General features: G+C 42.8%; 3 protein-coding genes across 6 annotated transcripts; all 3 read right to left on the bottom strand.

Moving 5' to 3' along the window:
- Nucleotides 1-527: 527 nt before the first annotated feature.
- On the bottom strand, nucleotides 528-7,881 carry smad4 (SMAD family member 4). 3 transcript variants are annotated; one of them, XM_012828583.3, is made up of 12 exons: nucleotides 7,659-7,881; nucleotides 6,458-6,872; nucleotides 6,113-6,287; nucleotides 5,961-5,990; nucleotides 5,535-5,753; nucleotides 4,969-5,094; nucleotides 4,350-4,457; nucleotides 4,202-4,252; nucleotides 3,929-4,112; nucleotides 3,477-3,645; nucleotides 2,671-2,809; nucleotides 528-2,454 (listed from the first exon to the last, which is right to left on the bottom strand). In XM_012828583.3, the coding sequence occupies exons 2-12, from the start codon at nucleotides 6,695-6,697 to the stop codon at nucleotides 2,243-2,245; spliced, it is 1,653 nt and encodes a 550-aa protein (XP_012684037.1). In that variant the 5' UTR covers nucleotides 6,698-6,872; nucleotides 7,659-7,881; the 3' UTR covers nucleotides 528-2,242. The 3 variants fall into 3 exon arrangements, with proteins under 3 accessions (XP_012684037.1, XP_012684038.1, XP_031426387.1); XM_012828584.3 differs by having other exon boundaries at nucleotides 3,929-4,106; XM_031570527.2 differs by lacking the exon at nucleotides 4,969-5,094 and having other exon boundaries at nucleotides 7,659-7,880.
- A 314-nt stretch (nucleotides 7,882-8,195) lies between these two features.
- elac1 (elaC ribonuclease Z 1) lies at nucleotides 8,196-11,066 on the bottom strand. Its single transcript, XM_012828585.2, has 3 exons — nucleotides 10,559-11,066; nucleotides 9,894-10,364; nucleotides 8,196-9,002 (listed from the first exon to the last, which is right to left on the bottom strand). The coding sequence occupies exons 1-3, from the start codon at nucleotides 10,713-10,715 to the stop codon at nucleotides 8,527-8,529; spliced, it is 1,104 nt and encodes a 367-aa protein (XP_012684039.1). The 5' UTR covers nucleotides 10,716-11,066; the 3' UTR covers nucleotides 8,196-8,526.
- Nucleotides 11,067-11,145: 79 nt separating this feature from the next.
- me2 (malic enzyme 2, NAD(+)-dependent, mitochondrial) lies at nucleotides 11,146-25,180 on the bottom strand. 2 transcript variants are annotated; one of them, XM_012828581.3, is made up of 15 exons: nucleotides 25,016-25,180; nucleotides 20,545-20,677; nucleotides 19,468-19,601; nucleotides 18,481-18,630; nucleotides 18,107-18,182; nucleotides 17,861-18,022; nucleotides 17,241-17,454; nucleotides 16,968-17,065; nucleotides 16,751-16,864; nucleotides 16,294-16,405; nucleotides 15,216-15,358; nucleotides 14,771-14,873; nucleotides 13,577-13,647; nucleotides 13,376-13,474; nucleotides 11,146-13,201 (listed from the first exon to the last, which is right to left on the bottom strand). In XM_012828581.3, exons 2-15 carry the CDS (start codon nucleotides 20,650-20,652, stop codon nucleotides 13,040-13,042), a joined length of 1,746 nt encoding a protein of 581 aa, XP_012684035.1. In that variant the 5' UTR covers nucleotides 20,653-20,677; nucleotides 25,016-25,180; the 3' UTR covers nucleotides 11,146-13,039. The 2 variants fall into 2 exon arrangements, with proteins under 2 accessions (XP_012684035.1, XP_031426386.1); XM_031570526.2 differs by lacking the exon at nucleotides 25,016-25,180 and adding an exon at nucleotides 24,649-24,879.
- Nucleotides 25,181-27,632: the final 2,452 nt, after the last annotated feature.

Below are 27,632 nucleotides of genomic sequence, written 5' to 3'. Positions count from 1 at the left end.
TGGTGCTGTTGCCTATGCCTGACATCCTGTCACACAGTGGGAGTGGAGGCAGACATGCCTGGTTAATTGCCTGCGGATGTTTTCTGTCGAGCCAATCAGGAGGCAGCCCTGTGGTCAGGCTGCTGCAGTTTTCTTGTCTGAGGTTCCTGCTGCTCTTACCTCACCTCTCCCACTGGGAAATGGGTCAAACGTGACGCAACAGCTGCCGCCCAGCAAGAGAATAGAACCAGCTCCACTGTGTATCAGACTACTCATGAAGTCATCCCTACTTTTCTTTTGATTCCACAAAAGATCAGATTAATATGTTGACAGATATAAATAGGTTAATTTGTGGTACATTTTTAGTACCATGGAGATTAGACGTGAATTAATCCACTGTTTTTAAAAAATATATATATCACTGTTAGGCTTTGTGGTCTCTATTTTACTGAAGTTCAGTAAAGGGTGGAGATGCCTCAGCCCATTTTAACACTGACTGCAATGCTGACACCCTAGGCATGTCCAATTCAAAGACTCAATACAACCAGTAAGAAATAATTGTTTATTGCCCTCTAACTGTTCAGTGTCTATGGCAGGACTTTAAAAAAAAGAAAAATTCTGTCTTGAGCAATTCACATAATGCAAAAATACCATACTATCAATTGACATAAATTATGTTTCATACAGGTTCATTTAAACAGATTTAATATTGCTAATTATATTATACAATATACAATCCAACTAAATCTGCTAAATATTGATAAATCCAGAAGTGTAAGTAAAACTCGCAAGAAATCACACTGGTATGCCTCTTGCCACTATGCATTCCTGTTGTCAAACATTCTTCAAGCAACTTCATATAACTCTCATCCATTTTATACCTGCTCTTTTTTTTTAGTCAGAAATTATAAAAACTGCAAGAATTCACCAAGTAGTAACCATTGTTAAAGGCCTTTTAGAAAAAGAAGCCTAAATGGTAAAATTACAGCTTTGTAGTATGGCTCTAGAACACTTTATGAAAGACATTTATTTTGGAGGGCAATCTAGAGATAAGTAGCCGTAAGGACAAGGAAGCAAAAAAGAAAACGACACAAAATGGAGAGATGCTGACGTACACCGTTAGTATGCAGACAGAGTGAAGATGGCTGTTCACCTGGTGGGAATTACAACGGCCTCTGTGAATGGAGGCTGATACTTCCAAGGATCTCAGGGGCTACAGGAAGCCAGTAACAATTAAGCAGTTCTTACCGAAGTCAAGATTCACACCAATGGTTTGGAGAGCAATCCAAATAGTTCATTTTCTGTTCATGGCTTGCCACTGTAGTCAGAAGGACATTCTAGGACAAGAACCAATAATAATTGTTTTTGCCACTTGCATGCAAAATTTCACATGCATTAAGAAAGACATAAATTAACTACAATGAGTGTGTTTCGCTACTTGAAAAAAAAAAAAAAAAACATATAGCTTAGTGCAAAATGTCAAATTCAGTTTATCTTGATGTACTATGCCACCTAAATGGGGACAAAACGGTACTGGAGCTTAACTTGTAGGCCTATGCGACTGACACGATTATCATTCAATTCCATAGCGCTTTTCTCTGTAGGGATATGGAATGAACATTATTATATATCAAAAAGTGGTAAAATACGGTATCACAATTACTTTGTAAAATATGCACAAGAAAAGATGGAAAAAGTCAAGCACCCACACACATTTATATAAATATAACTTGCCCCATCTTTCTGTGCAACCAAATCACCTGCATTATCAGTGGAGGAGATGATTTTGGATGAGCAGACATGACAACATTCCTCTCTCACCAAATGTTCTTCTGCCACGCATGTAGCTCCAATCCCAGGGTAACAGCCAAGAAACCTGACCTACTGAGAAGGACAGGGGTAGAGAAAAAAAAAAGAAAAAAAGTAGGGCCCCCCCCCCCCCCTCTTTCTCTCTCTTGTAGTCTCATAGACTCTCTTTAGGGAGAAGCTGTGAGGTAAAGGATATGAGAACACAGAAGAAGAAGAAAAACTGCCTGTGAAGATTAAAAAGTGATCTTTGCATTCCTGTTGACAGAACTCCAAATCTCACACAGAAAACGTGTCTCCTGTTAGGGGGGGGGGGGGGGGGTTGGGTATCCGCCTGGGGTTCCACCTTTGCCAGGAGGCATCACAGTGAAGACGAGGAAGGTGAGAGAGTCTTGGGTCGCTCTCCACTAGTTTGTTTGTGTGTTGGTTTGTTTCTTTGTTTCTTTGTTGAGGCGGGTCAGTCAAGGGGCTGGGGGTCGGCAATCGGCATAGTGTGGAGCACCTCGTCCAGCAGCTGCAGGGCGCGGTGCAGGTGGATCTCGATCCAGCAAGGCGTCTCCTTAATGCTCTGGCGGGGGTAGTCAGGACCCCAACCCTTCACGAAGCTCATGCGCAGGATGCACAGGCGCCGCAGGTCGTCCACGCCAATGCCTGCTGCTGCAGACAGACCTGTGTGAGGGTGAAACGGGGGCGTATTTTTAAAATAGGAAAGTCTTTGTTGAATTCTGTATTCTATAACTGTATCCTCATACCAGAATATTACAAAATAACAAAACATTTGACAACTCCCCCTAATTGCCTACAATCCTCACTCAAATCTCCCAGTGTTCATTGAACATTAAGCCTGTCCTGTAAGCGAACCCTGACTGTAAGAGAGGGACTCACTAATTGCGGGGGCGATTCCTCCCACTGATCCCGGCCCGGGGATGTTTCCTGCCACCGCTGCTGCCTGGGCCGCGGCTGCCGCCTGAGCTGTGGCTGCCTGCTGCTGCATCTGCCTGTGACACTGACGCAGGTCAAACACCTGGAAACACACACACACACACAAGTTAAGAGAGCGTGAACACCTACAACTCTTACAGCAATCCCAGTTAGTTAGTAGTTGTGTTCCTTGAGCTCTACTAAACAAGGAGCTAACGGCCCCAAGGTCATAGGCACCGGACCCAGGGAGAACACTACTAGTACTGATGCACACGTGTATCTGCAATGTACTCTGGATAAAAGCATCTGTTATAGGAAATAAATACAAATGTACGGCACAGTCTTTAAAAAGGTAGTTTCAGATTGACGAGCTAAGAGACACAATGTCACAGTTAGCAATATCAACATTTATTTCATTGCCAGGAAGCAACATGCGCTAACAATAAAACTCTGCCATCGCACTGTGGGGACAGAACACATTCAGAGATGAGGAAAATCTTCCATGGGTTTAGTTTCAGACAGCTAGACCTGCTATACAGAATACAGGAACCAGTTGGCCCAGCTAACAGAAAATTCATGGGTGGTTTAAAAAAAAAAAAAAAAATATATATATATATATAAAAAAAAAAAAAAAAAAAATATCATGGCACTATATCAGGATTGTGGACCTGAATTTTTTACGTCTCCTACACTTTAGCTTTGTTGCTTTGGATCAAATCATTGAAATGAGTATGTATGGACTGTGTGAACGGGTAAAGAGCCCACAGTACCTTTATGTAGGCACTGGGATAGATCTTGTGCACGGCGTCACCTGGAGCCCGGCCGGCCTCGCGGTCCAGGTAGTAGCTCTGGACAAACACTGCATGGTCGCTCAGACAACGAACCCACAGGTCCCCCTCCCCTTTGCACTCCAGCTGGACACCTTTTCCAATGTGTAATCTGGAAGAAGCATGGAAAACTCTCGTCTGGTGTTTGATATGAATGATTCTGAGACTGGCAATCTAACACTGGGGATTAAAACAGATAAAATGATACAACACCCAGTTCATTTAACCCGGTCAACCTATTTATAGCTTTAAATCCTTTATGTGAAACATTTAGAACCCATGATGCATATAGGTCAATTCTCATGTATGTGCCCCTCACACATTCAGTAGGAGGCCACTTTACTTTCCTATATAAAAAAATTCTGAGGACATCAATCAACTACATGGGACGGTACCTGGCTCTTTCAATTGCCTCTGTGCGGTGCACATTGCTCAGCTGGCCCAGGCAGAAGCGATCGCCCCCGGAGGGATCCACATAACCATCTACCGTCACAATGGGGCAGCTGGAAGGCACCTTGAACGTCTCCCCCACCTGCACATCCATCTCGAAATAGGCAATAGAGCACCAGTAATCTGGTGCTTGGAAGTAAAAACAGGATCATTTACCTGTTTTAAATCTGTTTGTGAAATAAGGAATGTCAAACAGGAGATATAGAATGTTGTCCTACCAGGGTGGTTTGAAATTGGAGGCTGGAACGCAAGCTCACTGTGTTCTGGCCCTGAAAAAAAATAAAAACAAAGGGACACCATTAAGTGGCATCATGTTCGCTAATGAACCATTTTCAATGGAACCCTGTTTGTACTGTGGATGCTTACAGTAGTGTCCTGGATGGGGCATTGGAGGGTGATGCTGTAGGTGTCCGTTCTGATGGTGAGGCATGTTGGGGGTAAAGCTGCTGGTTCTTGCCCAGGTGGAGGTAGCATCTATACAGTGGGGGGGATGGGTGGTGGAAATACGTTTGCAATGGTTCCCATTCAAAAGCCACAGTGGAAAAAATGACATACAGTCCCCTCAACCCACTGATATGAACTTAAAACTTTCTTCACACTAAACATGTGAAAAAGAAAAGAAAAAAAAGAGCATGAAAAGGAGGAGACCATGCAGGGACCATGAGGAAAGAGAGGATGAGAGACTAGTCAGCACCAACCAATGGGAAAGAGCAGGTTTGTTTGTTTTTACAGGATGCTCTAGTGCAGTGGTCCTCAACCCCCATAGGGTTCTTATTATCCTTATTATAATGGGATCATTATGGGATATCATTATCCACAACCATCTTTCTGACCCTGCGGTGCCACTAAACCACAGGGCACAGAGAAGTGCTGAAGACCACTGCTCTAGGATGATGTTGAAAAGCTTTCCATCTCCCCTCCAGAGAAACTGGTGGGGTTCCCCATGTACGGAGAGAGACAGGTGGGGGTCGTCAGGGGGGCTTACTGTGGTGGAAAGTGGCCGGCGTGGAGGGGGAGAACCCGTTCTGCTGGGATCCCCGTCCCGTCCGGGCAGCGGCCGTCTGCAGCAGCCCCTCCCCGCGGCAGCCTGGCAACAGGCTACTGGACTGGGCTGGGAAGAGAAGCGGCAGGAGGATTGGTGCGCGCACAGGAACACAACACACGCGCACCAACACACAACCAGACCAGACCAAACAGTCGATCGCTTTCAACCCAGTCAGAATGGACTGCTTCCAGAAAGCTTTTCAAAATCAGTCCCAAAATATACACTAGTCGTGATGGGCAGTAGGGATGAGTTGAAAATCTCCATCAGTTGAGAAAGACAATGGAAAAACTACAAACTGGATTCCTAAAGACAGATACCATCACACTATAATCTAATAAACACATGTACAGACACTGTAAAATGATCACTAAGGTCTACTCAATAACACTGATGGGAGCAGATGTCTTATTGGTGAATGGGGAGGTATGAGGAAATGGAGGAAGGAAACTGAAACTATTGAAAAAAGGAGAAAGCCGTTATGAATGTGAACACTGGTTGCGTCTCACTTGATCCGACCGCGATACCCGGGAAGGCGGAGGTGGAGGCCGAGTTGCCAGCATCCGAGGGAGGCAGGAGGGCAGGGCTGCTGAAGGGTTCTGAGGGGCCTGCGCGGGTGGAGGGGGGGTGCTGAATGGTTTGTAACGAGTGCCCCCCCTCGATGCTGGGCAGAGAAGACGGGCCATCGTACTCGTACTCGTCTTTCACCATTAAACCAGAACTGGGTCCTGAGGGAGAGAAAGAACGCCAGGAGCAGGAGTCAAACGGCAGCCTGTCTAACATTACTGTGTTAGTTTACCAGCACCCGCTTTAATGTGACAGACCCAAAATCACTTGGAATAAAGTTTCAGAGAATACAGAACTGCATCCACTGCTAGACTGTCGTTTGAAAGTGGTTGTTAATAAAAGTTCATGATTAATATGTATGCACTTACCCGAGCTGGTTAGTGTCAATCCTGACAGATCTGCAAATGAAACATTTTTTAATGAGAGATTTTAAGAGACGTATTTTAATGTGAGAAATCAGCTCTTCACAGTTTGAACTACAGGACACAATGAAAAACAGAATTAAAAGTGTTCCTCTTACCAATGCCTGGAGAGACCACTCTTTCATAGTGATATGGATTCACGCAGACACTGTCACACTTGAGATCAAAGGCGTACTGGCAGTACTTCACATGCTTCAGCTCGTTCTTGTGTAAGTCAGGCCATCTCCATAACCGTGCGTAGATCACGTGGGGAAAACCTTTGCGTCCAGCAACCTGCATGTGATAAGACCATTCAAATCAGGGACAGACACAGAAGAGACGGAGGTCTATGGATCCAGAAGCAAAGGCTGCAATGTGGATACAACAACCCGCAATGAAATATGTTAAATAGTTAAATCTGTTGTTTGGAAAGCTTGTTTGAGCTGTTAAGAGTTTATCCCAACCTGTAGTCGACCATCTAGAGTGCGCTGAATCGTCACACACTTGCTAGGGTGAGCTCCATTGGTGGTTATAGCAGTGATTAAAGAGTCTAGTTCGTCCTTCTTTTCCTTCAGTTTCTTTACCAGACTTTCAATAGCTCGTTTAGAGAAGCTCTCGCTTTCACCACCCTGCCGATGGCACATCAAGCTATGCACGATGCTGAGGCAGGCATCATTACTGGTCGGCGTATTTGTGATTGACATCCTGGATGTTTGTAGTTGGGTTGTACAACAGAATTGCAAAAAAAGTTTCCAATGTATCAATTCATCACACTTGTTGCTCTTTCCAGTAAAGTATTACAGCACGCCAAAATACTTGAATCCCTCCTGAGCAGGTGTAGGTATTGGACTGAACTGGACTTCAACATCCGACCCCCAGCTGTGAAGGTGAGAATATGGAGGGGAAATCATGAGGTGAAAGGAAAGAAGGTGATAAAGCAATTAGCAAGAACAACTCTGAAACATTGTTAAAGGGTTGCCATAGATGTTCATTCGTGTCGCTGGAAAGAAGAGTTAAAAATGCGTGAACCGAAAATCATTGTTTCCCAACGGAACACATTGAACGCAACACCTCTCGTGACTGTAAATAGCTAGCCATCTAGCTACTTTGCTAACATAGCTCCCGCAAAGTAGCCTAGTTGCTTGCTACCAATGCTAGATAATAGACATCCAACTATAATGGATTGCTTCAGCATGCTAGCAAGACAGTTGTCTATACTGCAAAGAGCAGCGCGTACAATGTACAATATGAAAATATACCATATGAAATAATACCATATCCATCGTAACTACAGTATGGGTCTGTGGGGATAATACTTAACGTTTCATTTGCTACAACAATAATTTCCTCAATACGTTGAGTAGCGTTAGCTAGCTATCTCAGGTCAACTGACATCAGCTGGTTAGGTTGCAGTCTGACAAGAACTGCTAACGACAATAAATACATAGGTCAAAAAGATGTGTTAAACTTGACAGTGCGCACAGTTCGATATCAAGGTAAACTGTTGCCTTTTAATACATCCTTTAAAGGACCTCTATACTTCAATACATGGCCTAACTATAACAGAAAACCTGGACACCCAGCTAACGTTAGCTTGCTAACTACGACGTCCCTTTCCAGAATAAATAGCTAACGTTAGCCAAATTAGCTAGTCAACAATCTTACCGTTCCGACGATTAATGCATTTCTGTCTGTATGCAAGTTTGTTAAGTGTTTTATTTGCTTCTCATACACCAAACTAATCAGCACATTACACTCAGAAAGAAATAATTCCAAAATTAAAACTAAAACTTGATTGCAAGGCTGGTAGCCCGCTAAACATCAGCTGAGATTCATGTAGACGCCCACGCTCCTCGCAGCGACTGCAAGTTCAATCAACATGGCGATATGCGCATGAGTAGTAACCTATCTGACAGCCAGAAACACTTAAGTAGTATGTTTAGTTAATCATTCGGTTGAAACATCACAGTGTTTCATTCGGCGATAGAATAGCCTGAATATCTCCCCCCTATTCCCATTTAAATATGGTAAAACGGATTTTCTTTCCATTGACTGCACATCCTGCCGCATAATTCTTAATAATTCTTGATTTAATGACTAGCAAAAAAACGCGCAGGTATGTGGATAGGCTACCGGGATGTGCTTATTTCTATGTGTTTATTAAACTGATAAGAACGACTATTTTTCAATGATAGACAGAAATACAAAATAATTCATCTTTATTATGAGACTATAACATACAATTGCAGAAATGTATATATTGGGTACCCAAATGTGTCAAACATGTGCCCACAGGTTTAAGGTTGGTCAGAGCAGCGGTGCATCAGTTCTATTATAGAATTATTCAGTCAACATGGACATCTCGTCAACTACTGATACATGTAGTGATGAGTGCTCTTGTTTAGTTTGAACTCAAATCTGCAGTCAAACTAACCTTTTGTGGCACAGCAATTCATGATCAGATAACTTTTTATAAGATAAAAGCTTGCAACATTAGTAGCAAATAGGTTTGTGACCTACTCTCAGGTCAATTCTAAGGTCTTTTGATCGGTATGGGCAAAGTGAGGAAGTCCTCAGCCAACACAACCTCTGTGACAGTGCCTCTCAAACCATCTTCAGCCTGTATCTGGAGCTCAAGGATATTGTCCTCTTCATTGTCCTTTTGCAGCCTAACAGGCTTGTATCTCTGGCTGAAGTGGGATAGCACCAGGCGCCGCACTTCACAGGAACGAGCCACGGCTGCTGCCATGCTTGGTGTGCTGTGCCCGTGCTCCACAGCCCGTTCCTGGTGGCCATCAGCCAGGGTTGCCTCGTGGACAAGAATGTCTGCTCCTCTACATGCTTTCAGTCCGCCTCCCCCGTGCATTGAGCTGCAGTCTCCAAGTATGCACACTTTTCGGCCAGGAATGGCTGGCTCCAAGACTTCACTTGGTTTCACCACCTGTCCATTTTCCAACGTAACAGTCTCTCCATTTTTGAGCTGCCCATACCGTGGTCCCGGTTTCAGTCCTATTGTAAAAGAGAGAGAGAGAGAGCAGGACAGTTGTGAACCTGTTGCTGATAATGTGTTTAGATGAAAAGGCATGAGTGTCAACACTTAAAAGACATCAAGGTATGTGTAAATTGGGGATATAAAATGTAATCAATTAATTTTGTCCTACAATGTTACAACAATTCGATCTGTCTTGTTTTACCCTACCACGTTTCATCTGCAGCAAAGTTATATTCAAGTTTTCCATATTCAAACACTCTTGCTCCTATTTAACACCATAGTCCTTCCACATTTACAGAACTCAGAACAAATGCTTCTCAAGAGTTTTGGCATGAGTACCAAAGCTCTTGTGAACTTTTAGCGCTGCACCAGAGTGTACTGACAGGCTGTATCACAGTGTGTGTTTGGCAACCTGACTGCTCAGGTCTGCAGACTGCTACAATGGACTGTAGAGACAGCTGCAAAAATCACTGGCACAGAACTACCACAACTTCATAACATCTAACCACTCACTACAAAACATCAATAAGGACACCAGCCAGCCCTCTCATGTTCTGTTCTCGCTCCTCCCATCTAAAAAAAACTTTACTGTTGCATCAAATCACACACCACGCATCTTCTTTCCACAGGCAGTCAGGTTGCTGAGCAGCTGACACAACCATATGCACTACACATTGTTGTATAATATGTAAGATCATTGTGTACTGTATATTGTGAACATAATGTATACATAAGAGTGCATGGTGTACATCGTCTACAGTAGGTCTGTAATGTCCTTTGTTGTTTTTTGTGATGGTGTTCCCTTTATGTTAAGGCAGAGAGAGTCAGAGCACAAGTAATTAATTGTACTTTAAATACACATGACGAAGTTGAAGTTGAAATGGCAAAGCAAACGGAAAGAGACATACCTAGTTCTTTTAATAACTGGGTGTTCAGACGTCCAGGACGATCATGCTCCTGTACACAGAACCCAAAGGATGGAATCCGGTGAAAGAGCCTGAAAGCCTTCACTGTGAAAGGTTTCTCTTCGAAAAGCAAGTAGCAGTCACTCTCCCCATCCAAACAGATAGTTCGCCCTGGCCGCTCTTGAGGATGAAGACTTTCACTGCTCTGTGTCACTGTGGGACTTAACAGGCCTTCAGGGGGGCACTGGTCTACAGTGGGCTCAAGTTCATGGACGGCATAAGGGAAAAGGAGCTGAGAGCCTGACAGCTCCAAGGCAACACGTAAGAAATGCCTAAGGCCTAGTGGGCCATATATGTCCACACAGTTCGGGGGTTGAGTGGGACTAGAGTTGAGGCTCACAGTGCACAACAACCCCGGTAAGCCAAAGAGGTGATCTCCATGTAAATGAGAAATGAACACTTTGGTGATTTTACCTGTGGGGGAGTAAAGAGAAAGACAGAATTGTGGAATCGTTCACAAACCTACATGGCAGGGAACTCATCGCAGTTTCTGCAAGAAACGGTCATTGTCAATGTCAATTTTTCATTTGCATAGCAACTAAATGCAAGCAACAGTGATAATGTGCGATCTGGCAAAAATAATTAATGCAACCGGCTATTCTGTTTACCAGACTTAAGTTGACTCTTCATCAGCTGCGTCTGTGTACCCTCCCCACAGTCGAATAGCCAACATTCTCCCTCGGTACGGAGAACCACTGCTGAAGCACCACGATGTGGGGACGGATATGCTGATCCCGTCCCGAGGAATGTCAAGTCCATAGACATAATAAAAGGTTAAAAACACGAAGTTCTACTTTTGATTCGGGAAGTTCGACTGCATGCTTACATCTGCTTCCTACCAAGCACACCACGTTGTTCCGTTAAGGAAGTGACGCGATCGTTGATTGGATGGTGCTCAAAAGGTGTTGTATTGAAAGGCTTTATTGGCCGTTTCTGGTCACATGATAGTATACGTGCGAGTTTAAGAGGACAAACGCAAACGCGTGAGGGATAGGAGACTCCCTGCGTCAGCAATAGTTTTTACTGAAAGGTTTTGAAAATTATGACTATTGTATGAAATATTATATAATCCAGAACGGAAATACATGTAAACGGACAGAACATTTGAAGTCCATAACATTTCTCAAACAGGTAAAACTCCTCTGACTGAAGCTATGTAGCCTAAATAATGAACACAAGAGGCGTGTCAAAAGAGTTGAAAACTATAATTTCATTTATTCTGTTACAGCACACATGGGGAGCTGGTCCAATGTATGTGCTGCTTTGTGCGTTCATACGCTAAGGCAACATTGCATAGCAAAATAAACAGTAAAACACCAAATTAACACTGCACAAATGCAAACTTCTATATACCAGAAATGATCATTAAAAAACAAGGAGGTTCATAAGCAATCATCTACCTGGGCATTTACAGTGTTTTGGTGAGGTTAAGAGTTTAACTAAACCAGTATGACATAAACACTACACATTCACTTCAACAACACAGACACAGCTGGGTAAAACCATTGTGATGTTAAGACACTTCACATCTCATGTTGTTACACTGGGTGAAAGTGGTAACGATAAGTAAAAGAATCCCAACGGAATCCAGGTTTGACATCCAGATATCACAGGAAGGAGGTGGTTCAACTACAAGTCTGAAATAAACCCAAATGTTCACTCCTGCATTTCACCTATAGCCCACGCCAATAATGTGAAAATGCTCGAAACATGAACTGGTGATGAAACCATAATGACCACAAGTACATAAATATCTTTTATATGATATTAATGATAATCATGTAAAGTGCCTCTACACTTTAAGCCATCTTAGCTGTTATAAGACCTTACACCTGTGTTGTTCAATGCTTTCGTGTTCAAATAAATGAAAAGAACTGTATGAACTGTGTTGAAATCTTTGGCTAGTAAACGGAATAGTTAACGAGAAAGACGTCTCTTGAAGTCAACACAGGCACTTCAGAGAAGGTCAGCCAGAAAAAAATGCATGTCCTGCCGTACTCTTTTCTGTCCCCTGACCTTAACTTTTTAAGCGTGGGAAGTGCCTATGCTGTTGATCTAAGCATTACATGTCATATCTACTAGCTAACTGTATATTGCAAATGATGCAATTAAACTTGGCAATGCCCATGCTGAATTCTATTTAATAGCTGCTTGTGTAACTGTTTGTGTAGTAGCTGTGGCATATACTTAATGTTGTGTGAGGACACCTTAATCTGTTCTGCACAGAATAGTGAGCACAGGTACATAAGGGAAACAGGTCCAGTCATTGTTCATTCTACCCCTACTTGCAATACTGGCTTCACAGTTGATGAGTGTTATCTGTATGAGTCTTTGACAAACTTTCCATCTTAAAAGGACACTACAGAGGACATTACAACTTTGCAATGGAGGCCAAATAGATGCTAAGGAACTAGAACCCTTAAAATCGGTTTGGAATCCATGGAAGCATGACACCCACAGCTCTCTCAAAAGTTAAATCAGACTAAACTAAAAGTCATTCCTGAACCATCTCTGCCCACTTTAAGAAAATACTTAAAAAAGAAAAGCCTTTCTGATGTTCAATGTCTCTTGAAGAATAAAATCTGGATTCAAACAATTTCCTGCTTTGACTATACAACATGCAATGCACTACTTTATGCAATTCATGGAACTGGGGAGTGAATAAATACTAATAAAATACAAATTGTCAAAAACTTGAAAAATACAATTTATTACTGATATCTCCTATATGTGGGGAGCAGGTTTGCTGGGCTTTAAGAATAACTGACGATAACTTTAAAACCAAGAAACCTCATGTGCAAAACGACAGAAATTCAAGGTACGGTAAAGGGAATAAATGAGGATGACAAACCAAAGCATAAAAATAAAATCAATGAGAAACGAGTAGTTGGGATAAAGCCATTGACTGGAGTGTATGCCATGTTTGATAGGCTTTTCCATTTTCTTTGATGACCTGAGTCTACTGTGATGATGGTGACCCTACGAATCTAATGCTGTCTTCATGTTTCCTGTCTCTTAACACTTCCCTAACCAATCTGTCAAGCTAACCGCACCAGAACCTGTCCCAAACGCCCAACCCCATCACCCCTCTACTTCTTTAAGGGCGTGTGGGACACCCCAGGCCACTCATAGATATCCGGGACTAAAGAGTCATAATTGGTGTTCCATATAGTTGACCGCACAAACTTGTCCTTGTCAAGAGGCTCTGGGTAGCGGAAGGCCATTCCCTTTGCATACACATACTCCACCACCTGAGGGGAGACAGAGAGAGAATGAGGAGGATTTGGTATTAAGTATAACCATTTCCTGGGCGTCTACTAGAAGTCCAAGCTGATTGATTTACTCTAAAGAACCTTCAATTGAATATTCAAAACACAAAAGATCTGCAAGTAACCCTTCCAACCAAATACGGAACACTAGCTCACCTTGATGGCCATGCGTATAGACACCTCTCTGATGTTGGAGAGAGGTGGGTACAACCTTCCCTCAGTCATCTCCTGGTCGGTCACCTCCTCGGCCAGACACTGGTTCATGAGAGCAACAAAAGGAATTAATTTCTCCAGGCTGCCATACGAGGATGGGAGGCATGTAAAAAAGGCCTGTGCTTTTGTGAGAGTACTGCTTACCTTAGCTGCCTCCAGGAACACTGTGTCACTGATGTGCCTTACCCCACTAAGGATCACTGCCAAAGCCACTCCTTCAAAATAAACACAGAGTACACAGACATGAGGAGGGCAATTAGACATCATGGTATATGGTAAATAGTTCATAAATACCGAAGAGATATATTCATTTAAAAGTATAGTGAAGAGCACTCCAAATGAACAGAATCTCACCCCACCCCCCCCAAAAAGTGTAATATATTTCCATGTATTTTTTAACCATTCTTTCAACCCAAACGGTTTACAGTATAGGTAATGTGGACATTTCATCGTTGTGTGCTTCTCAGACATCCGTTACCTCAGTTAAGGAATTAATTAATGCTAGAAGTTCCACACAGAGACTCCTGTGTATCTGGATTCGACTGATTCTATAAACTGACTTTCACCTCACCCTTTTTTTTTTTAACAGTACATTTCCACAACACTAAGCAAGAGAGCAGTGTACTAGCAGCACTGAAAAAAAATATTTATATATATATATATATATATATATACACACACACACACACACACACACACACACACACACACACACACACACACACACACACACACACACACACACACACACACACACACACACACACACACACACACACACACACATAGTGTGTGTATATATGTATGTGTGTGTGTGTGTGTGTGTGTGTGTGTGTGTGTGTGTGTGTGTGTGTGTGTGTGTTCAGGAGAGTAGCCCAGTGCCTTAAATTTAGTGAGTTGTTAAAGTGTATTCCTGGGTATGGCACGTTCTTCCTGTAGCAGTTTTGATGACAACTACTCACAGTTTCAAAAGGGTCAGTTGACCAATTCCTATTTCCTTGTTTCACTTCAATCTTTAAAGAGGTTACTTCATGCATGACTCTCTAGCTTTGCTGATGTGCCTGAAGCCAGAAATAACCAATTATTTCCTCTATTAAATATCTCCATGAGAATGAGTGATCCCCACATGCATTGAGTGGATTCTGATATATCTTCGCCCATGTTCTTCCAGTGTGCTGATAGAGCTGGGTCAACAATGACGCTTTCACTAACTAGACTATAACAAGGCTTCCTTTCAACCACCTTTCTTGACAGCAACAGGATAATTCAATTAGTAAATCAATCTGGGCCTCATGATTAGTGGTTTCCGTGGTTGCAGGTGGCTGCTGATGGCCTCACCTGGGAAAATGTAAGCGTTGTTCCCCTGGCCAGGAGTCAGCACACGGCCATTTGCCAATGTTACCGAATCAAAGGGGCTTCCACTTGCAAACAGGCACCTTCCCTGAGGGGACACAGGAGAGACGCAAAACCAAAGCGTGAGGGGAGTGCCCTTGTGAAACTGCGAGAGAGAACTCTTGCCATGTCAAGCATCAAAACACTGAGAGAAGAAAACCAGAGTGGAAAGAAAAAAAGATCAGTTTCCTCAATGTTAGCTTCAATTAAAGAAGCATATCCTGTTAGACAGTTCCATCTACAGCATAATGTCTTGCGTTAGATGGTTTACTGTTGTATACCGGTAAACTGACTATGTATACCAGAACTTTTCATTAATGCATGTGAAAGTGTCATAGCAATAAAGTCAGCTTTGAAATGATACTGACCAACTGTGTGCGTGTGTGTGTACCTCTGTGAGTGTGTAGGCATCCTCAGCTGTACACTCTGCTTTGGTGGTGGGGTTGCTGAGGGCGAAGATGATTGGCCGTTCGTTCAGGGAGCCCATCGCTTTGATGACATCATGTGTAAAGAGTCGCCCTGCCCCTGACACGCCTGTGAAAACAGCATCATGTTCATCAACAGGCCTGTCCTTACAACGCAAGGACAGAGAGACAGACATCATATATACATCTGCAATGGCTCAGTACATTGTCTTTTTTTTATCCCAACACTCACGTAAAAGCATATGCCATTTGTATTTTTAACAAGGATAGCAAATGTGCAGTCACAAACATACAGTATAATGTGAAATAATATATGATGACATTTTTTTATGATTGGATGATGTTCTCGGTTACTTCATCCCAGTCAGACAAACCACTGCATATAACTACTAACTATACGAAACAGCAAGGTATACTTATTTATTAAATACTCACTTAACTATTCTGGATATTCAGTAAAGAATCTGTCTCTCAAAAGTATTCCCACAGAAGATTACACTTAAAGCTGGTGTGAGTGACATCAGCCAAAACCTTCCTTTCATTTGCTGTGCACACACAAATTAACGGGCAGACGAGGACACCCGTCACTTCCACATCACCCAAACCTTCCATTAACCAGAAGCAGAAAGCCTGATTAATGGAGGAAAATCAAGCCCACATTGGTAGTGATTAATTACAGAGCCTGGGAGAGTTCCAGAAATAAGTGGGTTCCAAATGTACCAATATTCTAAAAGTACTACATATGGAAGCTTTAAGAAGGTGAGAAACACATAGATATTTGAAGGAAATAATCAGAAGTATCCACATAGTTTAGGACCTTATCCAATAGCTACAAAACTAATGTTCTAATTAGATCAGGTTTTCCCCCTTTTATCTCATCAGATACTGAAAGTAGTGGTCATGCATTTCCTCTACCAAGAACCCTCCACTGCTGAAGCAGCTGCTCATTGGTTGCATTCTGAGTGCCCTCGCAGAAGGACAGAACCTATAAAGGAAATAGTTGAGCTAATGATGCAATGCACACGGAGCAGAACTAACTCTTACCAATGATGGCTGTGGGTTTAATAACATTGACTGCATCCAAGAAGCTGCTGACTTCTCCTGGACTAGGGTGCACAAACGCTTCCTGGTTACCATCTGTGCCCTGTGGTCTGTCCTGTAAACACGTACAGACATAATAGTGTCAAGGCCGTACGCTTTCTAAGGCAGCCTAGTTTCTGTGTACATGACTCTGTGTACATGTACATTGCAATACCTATGTGAACTGCACCACAAAATTAAAAAAAGGAACAAAACAAAACCTTTGCAATACAGCAGTATTTCAGTTGTTAGCTTTGGAATATTACTTTAATTCCTTTAAAAAAAAAGTATTACTTTATCATCATATTACTTATCAGAAATACAAGTGTGTGCAGGGATGCTCACAAATAGCAACTGAACATGTAACAGATAGCCTTCTTGAATCATGAATTTAAATCCACTGAAAAATCTCATCCCTGACCTGCACCAGTAGGCCATGTTTGTCATACAACCAGACCCTTTTCCTGGCATCCTCCTGAGACATGCCTGCCTCCATCATCGCCATGGTGATAAGGCCGGCAATGCCCAGGGCTGCCTATGGGGAAGAAAAAAATATTTTATATCCTTTGGTTTTCCATTTGGATTATACACATTTCAACTTGGATGTTCTACATTCTTTAAGCCGTGTATACATGTACCTCTCCAGCTCCCAGGAACAACACATTGTGTTCAGTGATGGGTTTCCCAATCGCCCTCTGAGCAGCCAACAGCCCAGCAAGGGCTACTGCTGCAGTACCTGAAATAAAAACGCGCTGTTACTGAATACAGTGCAAAGATCATACTTTAAAAATACTACACATTCCCCCTCATAAGAATGAAAGGTATTCTTTAAAAACACACAACAGTATGCAGTGGCGCTTGCATTGTTCAAGCTATTTGAAATACCTGTTGAGAAACATGCTTCGACTAACCTTGAATATCGTCATTGAAGGTGCAATACTTTTCCCGGTATTTCTTAATTAAGCGGAATGCGTTGTGGTTGCCAAAGTCCTCAAACTGAATCAGGGTGTCCTGGCCATACTTCTCCACGATGGCCTCCATGAACTCATCGATGAGGTCATCGTAAAGCTGGGATCGATCCCGCTTCTGGTACAGGCCCATGTAGAAGGGGTCCTGCAGCAGAGTCTGTGAGGGAGAGAGGAGTTAGCAACACCAGCACTCAGACCTTTTTAATTTTTTAATTTTCTATTTTCTCCCTCTGCAGGAAGCACTGGATTCATGACAGCGTACTCCTCTGCAGCGGGCGCTTCTTGGCTTTGCATTCTGTGCCAGTAGCTGCACTGCTGATAAATTTGTCAGAAGGAACAAGTAGTCCACCCGTTGAAATAGCATTTTTTTTTTTTAAAGGAGGGGGTGGGAGGGTGGGGGAGGAAAACACTTTTGCAGTCTCTCCTGAAACAGCCATCTTCCTCCCCCCCTTGTCTTCCCATCCCTTTCCTCCCAAGCCTCCCTCAGGGCAGTAGTGGTTAGCGAAACAACAAAACACATTCATTAGCGGAGGCGTGCTAGCGCTCCAGCCATGCCCACTGACCTCATTGTCTGTTCCCACATCGATGCACACGGGAAGGCATTTCTCTGGCCTGATTCCACCACAGGCCGTGTAAAGGCACAGCTTCCCGACCGGGATGCCCATCCCGTACACTCCCAGGTCCCCCAGGCCCAGGATGCGCTCCCCGTCCGTCACCACCACAGCCTGTCAGTGCAATGCGTCCAGGTAAGCAACAGAGCAATCGTGGTGTTTGTTGGAGGCATTTGTAAAGAGAGAAGCAGCACATACCGCTACGTCAGTCTCTGGCCAGTTATCCAGGATGGAGCGCACGTGCCCTCGGTCCATGATGGATATGAAGAGACCTCTACGGAAACAGTGGCCAAGCTTTTAACACTACACCTGAGTCACACTACCTTTCACTTGCAACCTTGCAGCCAAGTGCATCTTAGGGTACATTTCTGAAGAAGCAGAAAGACAAGTCAAGACGTCCTATTATCCTTTCATTCTCTCCAATTCCTTTAATGTCTGCACACCTGCTGTCCTGCCTTCTAATGCTTCCCAAAAGTCTTACCATAAGGTGTGCTTTGGGAGTACAAGTGAAAGTAATGCAATTTAGGCCCTAGTCCTGTGGGACTACTACAAGTGTTCTGAGGTGAACTTACTTTGGCCTCCTGAATATGTGCCCATAGTGTGTGCAGGCCAGCCCCACTGTGGGGGTGTAGACGATGGGCATGAGGTCCTCGATGTCCTCCATTAGCACCCGGTAGAAGAGCCGCTCATTACGCTCCTGGATCCCCATCAGGTAGATGTACCTGAACACACACAAGTCATCTCAATGTGCCTTGCCACACACACACACACACACACACACACACACACACACACACACACACACACACACACACACACACACACACACACACACACACACACACACACACACACACACACACACACACACACACACACACACACACACACACACACACACACACACACACACACACACACACACACACACACACACAAACATTACATATGTCTAAGAACATAACATAAACTAATGTGAACTCAATGTGACAATTGTTACGACCCTGGCGGGTCTAGGCCCCGCCCTGTGATATTTGCATGCCTGTTCTCGCTGTCTCTACAGCAGGTGATTGGGGACAGGTGTATCGTTGATTGGCTGGGCTACAAAAGCCCTGATCAGCCGGCAGACGGGAGAGCTTTGGTCTTCCCTGCATTTGGTTATCGTTGGTCGTTGGATAGTGATTGGATTGTGGATACTCGTTGGATTTTGTTTTGTCGTCGTAGTCGTTTGTTTTGTATTACCCTTGAATTATATTTTTGGTTTCTATTCACAACACTGACTTTCACCACACTTTTTGCTATAATTATTATACAAATATAACCCTTTATCATTTATTAAATAACTTGTATTATTATTATTATAAATTCTGCGTGGCCTCCCCTTTATGTGTCATGCATTGAGCCGTGCACGTAACACAATGTAACTCATATGTGAAACAGAAGTGCGTTCCCTGAGTAAAATGGTAAATCACATGATCAGACATTGCAAGCATTTCCCATCACAATAAGCAAACTTGTGTTTAGAGGAAAATGCAAGGTCATGATGTGGCCACTCTCACTTCTGCAATGGGTCGGTCATTTTCTGCAGATTCTGCTGGAAGCGCATGGCCTGGTTGTCCTGGGTCTCGATTTTGGGTGGGAGAAGGCCCTGGATCCCAAGAATCTGCCGCTCCTGCAGCGAAAAGGCCATTCCCTGGAGAGACGACAGGAAAACAAAAGGATGACAAACAGACAGACAGAGATAACCTGATGAGTGCTGTGCTATTTATGCGACAATTACAGAAGCAGACAGGTGTCGGAAGCCTGTGCTGAAACGCTGGCTTGTGGCTTGGCATGACAGCTTTATTAGTGTGACTCGGCTGGGTGACAGACAAAGCCAGCCTCCACTCCAACAATCTGGGGCTATCTGCGATGAGAACGCAGCACATACGACTTTGTGAGGTTAACATCCATGACACAGCTCCATATGCAACACTGCGGTTAGCCATTAGTAATTAGCTTATTGACTGTGCACTGGACACCACAACCAACACAAAACCATGCTACTGCCTAAACAGCGGGACATTGGAACAGCTTTAAAAATCTGTAATAGGTATGAAGGCGTTTTGACCCTAACCCTTATATCTGAAACTGAAACTGGCAGGAATCTTAGGCTGAAATGTCAGAAGAGGGGGGGGCTGTGTGTGTGTGTGTGTGTGTGTGTGTAGAAAGGGGCAGCTGGCCATGAAACCAATAAGGGGAGTCCTGAGAGAGACACCCCTGGGCGGAAGACGGGTGCTGGCAAGCTGTGCATGTGTAAAATTCCCACGTGCAGCATCAGAGGCCCCGTGGCCGCAGCAGGGACCCGAGTGGGTGTTTACGGTGCACACAACATATGGAAACCATAGCATAGTGTTTTTCAGAGTTAGAGGGGCTGGACAACACAGAGTGGGGAGAGGGGCTCTCCCCATAGTCAGAGCACTTAGTGCCGAGTCATGCCTCTAATGCAGTCCAGGCTCCACAGTACATTTAGGAAGCTGGTGGTACAAACTGTACTTCAGGAATTGTAGTGTTTTGTCCATAGTTTTCTGCAACACTAAATAAAATAATAGAAATCCTATTTCTTTGTGCCACCCTCGTGATGCCTGAACACTTACCTTATTTGTGCGGGGGTTCAGCATGAGGGGCTTGCCCTTCTCCTTGGTGTGGGCCCATCGGCAGGCAGTCACGCTGGGGCGCACAGTGGATCTCAGTCTGGACAGCATGGCTGGTGGATGACTTGTAGTGGTTCTGTGAGGCAAGAACAGTCACTGAGGTTAATGCCAAACAACTCCAAGATCAGGCATGTATATGGTAGCTCGCCCTCTCAGAATGAACACACACACACACACACACACACACACACACACACACACACACACACACACACACACACACACACACACACACACACACACACACACACACACACACACACACACACACACACACACACACACGAAAAATAAAAGACATCTTAGTTCAACTCTAGCCTACAGGGCCTCAGCAGCAAACTCACATTCATTAGTATTCACATGGGTGTCAGGCGTACTTTGCTTATTAAATTTGCTGAATTATGAGGGCGTCCGAACCCCGCCCCCTTTCAAAGAGCACCACGCTCCCAAGGGACATACAGTCCAGTGGTGAGGACAGCGTGCCCCTCCCCCATGTCTTGACCTTATACCATATTCTCAGTACACATAAAGAAGAGAAGCCCAGCTGGGAGACACACTGCGTGTTCACAGCAGGTCTTCACAAGGGATTATGCCTCATGATAACAGACGGATTGTAATCTGGGTTGAGGAGTAATCTATGTCCGAATCTGACGCAAAAAAGAGGACAAAAAAAAAACGTTTTCGAGTGATTGTCTTAATCCTCTTTCAAAAGAAGCTCTGAAGAAGGGCAAAATTGAAGTTGCACCATAAGACTTGGAATATCACACAAGCATGTGTCCTTCTAACTCAGACTTTGCAAAACTAGTTAGTTTAATGACTGGCAAACACCAGCACGTTTTTAATCCAGCAATGAAGCAGCCCTGTTGCTTTACTGTTGTGATCACAAGTATCTGAATATTTATTCAGTTGATAAGAGATGTTATTTTCAGCTGCTGCCGAGTGCCAACTATCCTGCACTGGACATTGGATAACAGTGGGGAGGAACAGGAAATGCGTTCGGGTTGCTCTGGGGAATAATTGTCTAAAACAAAGTACATCTGTCAGCATGTCTCAGCAAAGTACATCTAAAAACCAAAAACTTTCATGAGACTCAAACTTTCATTTGGCAGCTTCTGTAGCAGATAAAAACATGAAATAAAAATGATTTACGTCATAAATGTTTATTTTTAACTGGAAATGACTGCCTTTGCCCTAATGTTCATTAACCTTTTAAAATAAATAGATCAATCAATAAACCAAAAATTAAATAAATGTGTGCCACTGTAAGGAAAGTGGCACTGCTAGAACACAAGTGGCAGTCGAAAAAAAAACAAAGAAGCAGTGTAATAAAAAGTCATCATCAAGTCATCATCTACTATGAGTGAAGGTGTTGACGGACGTGCTGGCCAAAGCCATGATGCATTGTCTGCAGCCATAGACGTTGGCAGTGAGACGCATATCAAATCAAACTATATTTGTACAGCGCATAACCACAATGCGCCTCACAGAAGGAAAATGGGGGGGGGGGGGGGGGGAGACACCGATTTAAGAGATAAATAAACAGATAAATATTACACCGGAGTGATAGGCGAGATTAAAGAGGTATGTCTTAAATGCACGTTCCACCGTTTCAGCCATTGTTAGGTATTCTGGCAGAGTATTCCAAAGGCTGGGGGCATAGAAACTAAAAGCTGCTTCTCCATGTCCCTTTGTCCTGGCTTTTGGAACTGTTAGGAGTTCAGTGCCAGAAGACCTCAGGGATCTACTGGGTGTGTACCTTCAGAGCATGTTTGTTATATATTCAGGTGCATGACTATGGAGTGATTTATAGACTAATAAGAGAATCTTGAAATCTATTCTGAACCTAACAGGTAACCAGTGCAGTGATTTTAATACTGGTGTGATGTGGCCCTCCGTCTTGTTTTAGTGAGGACTCGTGCTGCAGCATTCTGTTTTGTTTGTAATTGACTAATGGCTTTTTTTGGTAGACCAGACAAAATCATGTTACAGTAGTCTAGCCAGCGCCTGATATCAGTGCCACTCCTTGACAGCACACACTTCCTGCAGCTCCTTCTCTTCTGAGAGAGTTTCTCACAGTCATGCTCAGATGTGGCTCACTCAAATCCTAATGGTTGAGGAGCACTCCTTGTAGACACTGGGGTAACAGATTTCTGTGCCAATTCCTCCAGCCACTCTTTGATGCCACTCTCTACTTGGCTGTGAATGTTTTTCCTCCAGCAATGTATCCACTGTAGTATCCGACTGCCAATAAAAAGAAGAGGAGCCTCCTCCACCATTTCTTGGAGCAATGCTGCAACTGATAATGTGTTTTTGGTAGTCAGAAAGGCATAGTGGCACTACAACCTCCGTTTGGTTGCACTCTTGCTTCCTTCACTTCACTGACCCTTTCTCAGTGGGATCATGGTAATTAGACAGTACCATGACAGCCTTGGTGTCTTGCCAAACACAGAAACTGAGGTTGTCCTTTTGAGGACGGAAGGTGAGTCTTCCCTTGAATTTCACCATGCGCTCATCTATCGTCACAAAGCCATTTACCTCGTAGAGTGACTGAAATTGACTGGTGAGGTCCACAGCTTGACAGAACGTCGTGTTGCTTGGTTGGTGGAGATATCTAAAAATGCATAGGCCACTTCTGTTGTTGCCAATAATCAGTCCTCGCTGGCAGCTGAAGAATGCCCATGGAGACACACAGCCCAATGAACGTTTTAATTTCTTTCACCGTAACAGGTGATATTATCGTGCATTCCTAGTAACCAGCCATCATCACTGTCTGAAGCACTTTTAAAAAAGTATTAAATAATAGTAATCTCTCATAATGCATTTCGCCTTCCCCACCTGTATTTCAGCTAATCACAATGCATTACATCAGTCACGGAACTTGAAAATGATGACATTGTCTAAAACATGCTCACATCCCATGATCCCATCCAGCTCTAAAGGGAGAGGCACACATACAGGCTACTCTTTAGTCTATATAGCCCTAAGTGAGTTGATCCTACTGTATATTGTATTTCACAACCGGGCTGTTTGCTGCACCAGGAGCTAGTGTCTTGTTATACACTACTTTAGAACATAAACTGTGTGTGTATGTTTAGGGTAAAGCAACAGAGCAAAACCACACAATAGGCCATAATATAGCTGATCACTTTGATATTAACCCGACAGTTACTCATTTTCAGCCGTTATCTCTGTGCAGTGTGCACTGGAATGCAACATCCACGTGACTTACTGGATCTCCATGTTTACTCAGTTGAAACTATTTGCACCATTCAAGTGTTTTGCCATGGAACATATTAAGCAATAAGCAATTTGTTACACCGTTGAAATTTCACGTCCACTGCTGAAGACTGCTTTCCAAAGTGGAGACCTTTGGCATTTAAAGTCTGCCGAACACTTCTGCTAGCTCAATTGCCTCCTAAAGCAGTACGGGATGACTAACAATGCCTTTACAAACACCGACCACTCCTGTTTTCATACCATTCTGTACCTGAAGCATTCCACTCCCTTTTGCTCAATGCAGTGATTAAAGTTTGTTATTTTACTGCCAACCCCTTTAGGAGTCAAAGTGCACATTCATGTCTGCATACTGCCTATGGTTTTACAGCTTATAAAACAATAGAGGAAGTGAAATATTTCCTTAGTATCTACTACATTTGCCCTTCAATGTTCAGGAATATTAGCACCTATTATTTCAGTTGAATTTCTGACACTCTACAAAACCAAGGTGATATTGGTGAGATTCGTTGGCCAAATAATAAACTTAGTGAATAGAAATAAAGACAGTGATATCCTCACTCAGGCCAAATTGAGAATTTCAAACCCCCTAAAATGCCACACAAATAGTCTATTCCTGTGCCACAAGCCTGTAACCCCTCACATGACATTTGGCTTGCTATTCATATGTCTATTTTGGGAAACTAGCAAAAACTATCAGCGACACTGGGATTTTTAACAGTGTAAGGCAGGCTTTCCAGGAATAATCTCCAGTAAACACCAAATTGATACATAAAACATACATTTGCACATAAAAGAAGATGTGGCAATTACCAGTTGCCTACATGTAGGTAGATGACAGGAAGCAATTTCAAATCTGTCAAGATGTCACGCTGTGGGTGTTAGGTGGGTAGAGGACACAAAAATCACTGGATAGGTTTGGATGACACTCAAACTTGTGGCTTCACGATAAAAAGGAGAGCAAAGAAAGACCCGAGAGGGCATACCATCTTAGTGTCGTTTCACTACCTCACTGAAAACCTTAGCTAGCCAGCTAACTCGCTGTCAGCTTTTGTCAACTGAGCAGGCTATCTAACGTTAGCTAGCCTGGCTACCACCTAACAAAACGTTAGTTAGCAGGCTAAGCAGCTAACTCCAGACGTTATCGGAAGACGGCTGTGGTTCATTTAATCGTCCTTACCTTTTAATGAGGATATGTCTGTTTCGTTATTTCCTTTAATTGTGGCTTGAGGACATGGTATTCGCACTACCGACAACCCACAGCAGTTCTAACCAGTGAAAGGCTGTCAGACCGGTAAGCACGAATAAATACTACACTAGGCGGCACAGGCGCCTGTTAGAGAGAAGCTGAGAACCTGCCCAATCAGAAGAGCGTGTTCTAAATCGTATTACCATGGTGAAGCTTGAAGCCAGTATCCAAATTTAGAATTCGAAGAAATATACCGGTATTTGAAAACAGAAATATCAGAAACTACAACAACCCACATTAGACAATATAATTGTAACGAAGTAGTGAATCTGAAATTGACAGGCGCTTTTTCTACACAAATGGTTTTACAGCATCGTTGTTTTCTGGTTCATTTTTTGAGCACTTTTTTGCAATGTAGTTTCAAAGTTGACTGTAGCGTAAGCAGATATTTGACATGAATGCACAAGTGAAGCCAATGTTCCTCCAGCCTTCTGTTTCTAGTTGAACCCCCCCTTCCGATAGTATTTGATTTACAACGAGGCGTAGCTTAATAGACCCAGATTGTAAAGGTGTCTCTGTTGTAATCCTAATGATGTGCAATCGGTTGCAGGTTTTGTCTTTATATTATCTTTACAAAACACACAGAAGAACATAAGGCCATGTGGAGGAACATTGCTGTCGAATTGCATTTACAAGGTTGACTCAGTAGATGGTGATGTTTAGCCACATCAAGCCCTGTTTTCTGTTGTCTGAGGTATACAGATTAAAGACTTATATCCTTACCAGCACCAAAGCAGTCCCAGACCATCATATCCTCTCCCGTGCCTGACAGGTGGTGTAAAGCATTCCTCCAGCATCTTTTCATTTGTTCTATGCCTCACAAAGTTTCTTCACTGTGACCCAAATATCCCAACCCACCCCAATGTCTATAACATTATTACAGTAATCTTCCACACAGTATTTGTTTCCTTATGCCCATTTATGTCATGGCCTTTCATTGGTCATGTGATGTATGGCTATTTTTTTTTTCAAGCCCTATAGACAAGACTGATTTTTTTTTATGGGTAGACTAGCCCGTAATGAAATCGCAAGCTTTGACCTGCGAGGAATCTGTTTCAAACTGAAGATTCTGATGTTTTTATCCACCTGCACAGTTGTGCACCATGGCCGCCCACTTCTCTTTGTAGTTTGAACTGGTTTGAGCTGTTCTGTGAAGGATGTGGCACACACCTTTGTAAGATATCTTCATGTTCTTTCCAATTTGTTGCATGTAATAGCCTTCATTTATTTTTTTAATAATAGACTGACATGGTTTTGCAAAAAACTCTTTAGCCTTTTAAACATGAAAATTTAGGAGTACCACACCAAACATAATCTTTATGGTTTCAGCTACCTTGTTTTTTGTTGACGTGAATCAACTTAAAAGGGCTTTTGTTTCGGTTCGCTTTTCACAGCTGCTCATTTATGTTCTTTTTCTTCAAATGGACTGTCTCTCTTGCTCTGTGTGTGTATGTGTGTATGTCTGTGTATCTGTTTGTACATAAATGGTTTCAATGAGAATCCAGTACCAAAGTCATATCTACAACAATACACTGCAAAGTGGTTATAAAAGATTTCACCAATAACTTTGAATGCTAAATTATGCCCACTTATCTCTCTATATTATATGCCAAATCAATCGAGGATTAATGACCACACACTAAAGTGCTGAGGTGAGTGTTCATTAAACAAACAGTCTCAAACAAAAAAATATCAGCAAATTTTTATTTTTTTCACTTGTCAGCAAAAGTAGAAACGGCACAGAGGAAAATGCGATGTGACCTCCACAAAAGGTGTTACATCCCAAGGACAAAATATGCTAGAACTGAAAGATTACACATCAGTAATAATACCAATATATTGTTAATCAGATTTAAAAACAATATTCCACATGCCATGCAAAAATGAGAATAAAAGTGTGCTGGAAGCCCAAGAAAACACAAAGGCACGTCAGTTTATTTCTGGACAAAAAAAAACAAATCAATCCATCAAAGCAATCATGTCAGTATTACTGTGACTTCTATGATAATATTACTATCCATGTTATTATATTATTGCTGAGTGGCATGGTAAATGAACAATGACTCAATTACTGAGTATTCTACAGTGGAGATAAGTTGTACTGATCTGGCAGTGCTTGCATACTGTGCTCTTCAGAAACCTGATACTGTAAGCCTGTATTTCATTTTCTCATTAGCTTCATGTATTCAGAAATGATCTGGAAGGGTTCAGACTTATTCTATACTTAAAGCCTATAGCGTGTTAAAACCAATTAACCTCCTGAATTATGTGACATGAGTTATGGCAAACTGTTTGGTGATTTTAGCCTATTTGGGTATGAAGGTGCATAATCAATGCTTGTCTGGCGATTGTTTTTATTGTACTGTGTTTTATCTGTTGAGATGGCTACAGCATTTTATGGTTTTACTTGCAATAAAACACACTGTGGCCTTTCAGAAAGATTGTAAATATTGCTTCTCTTAAAAATGATAACAATAAAACCATATTAAAGACCATAATCAAACACTAAGAAACATCAGATAAGAAGTGTTTCAATATAGCAGGAACA

The sequence above is a fragment of the Clupea harengus genome, chromosome 7 (assembly GCF_900700415.2).
Source record: "Clupea harengus chromosome 7, Ch_v2.0.2, whole genome shotgun sequence".
Classification (NCBI taxonomy): Eukaryota; Metazoa; Chordata; class Actinopteri; order Clupeiformes; family Clupeidae; genus Clupea; species Clupea harengus.
Note: the sequence above shows the minus strand (reverse complement) of the source record. Positions and strands in the feature narration are given on the sequence as shown.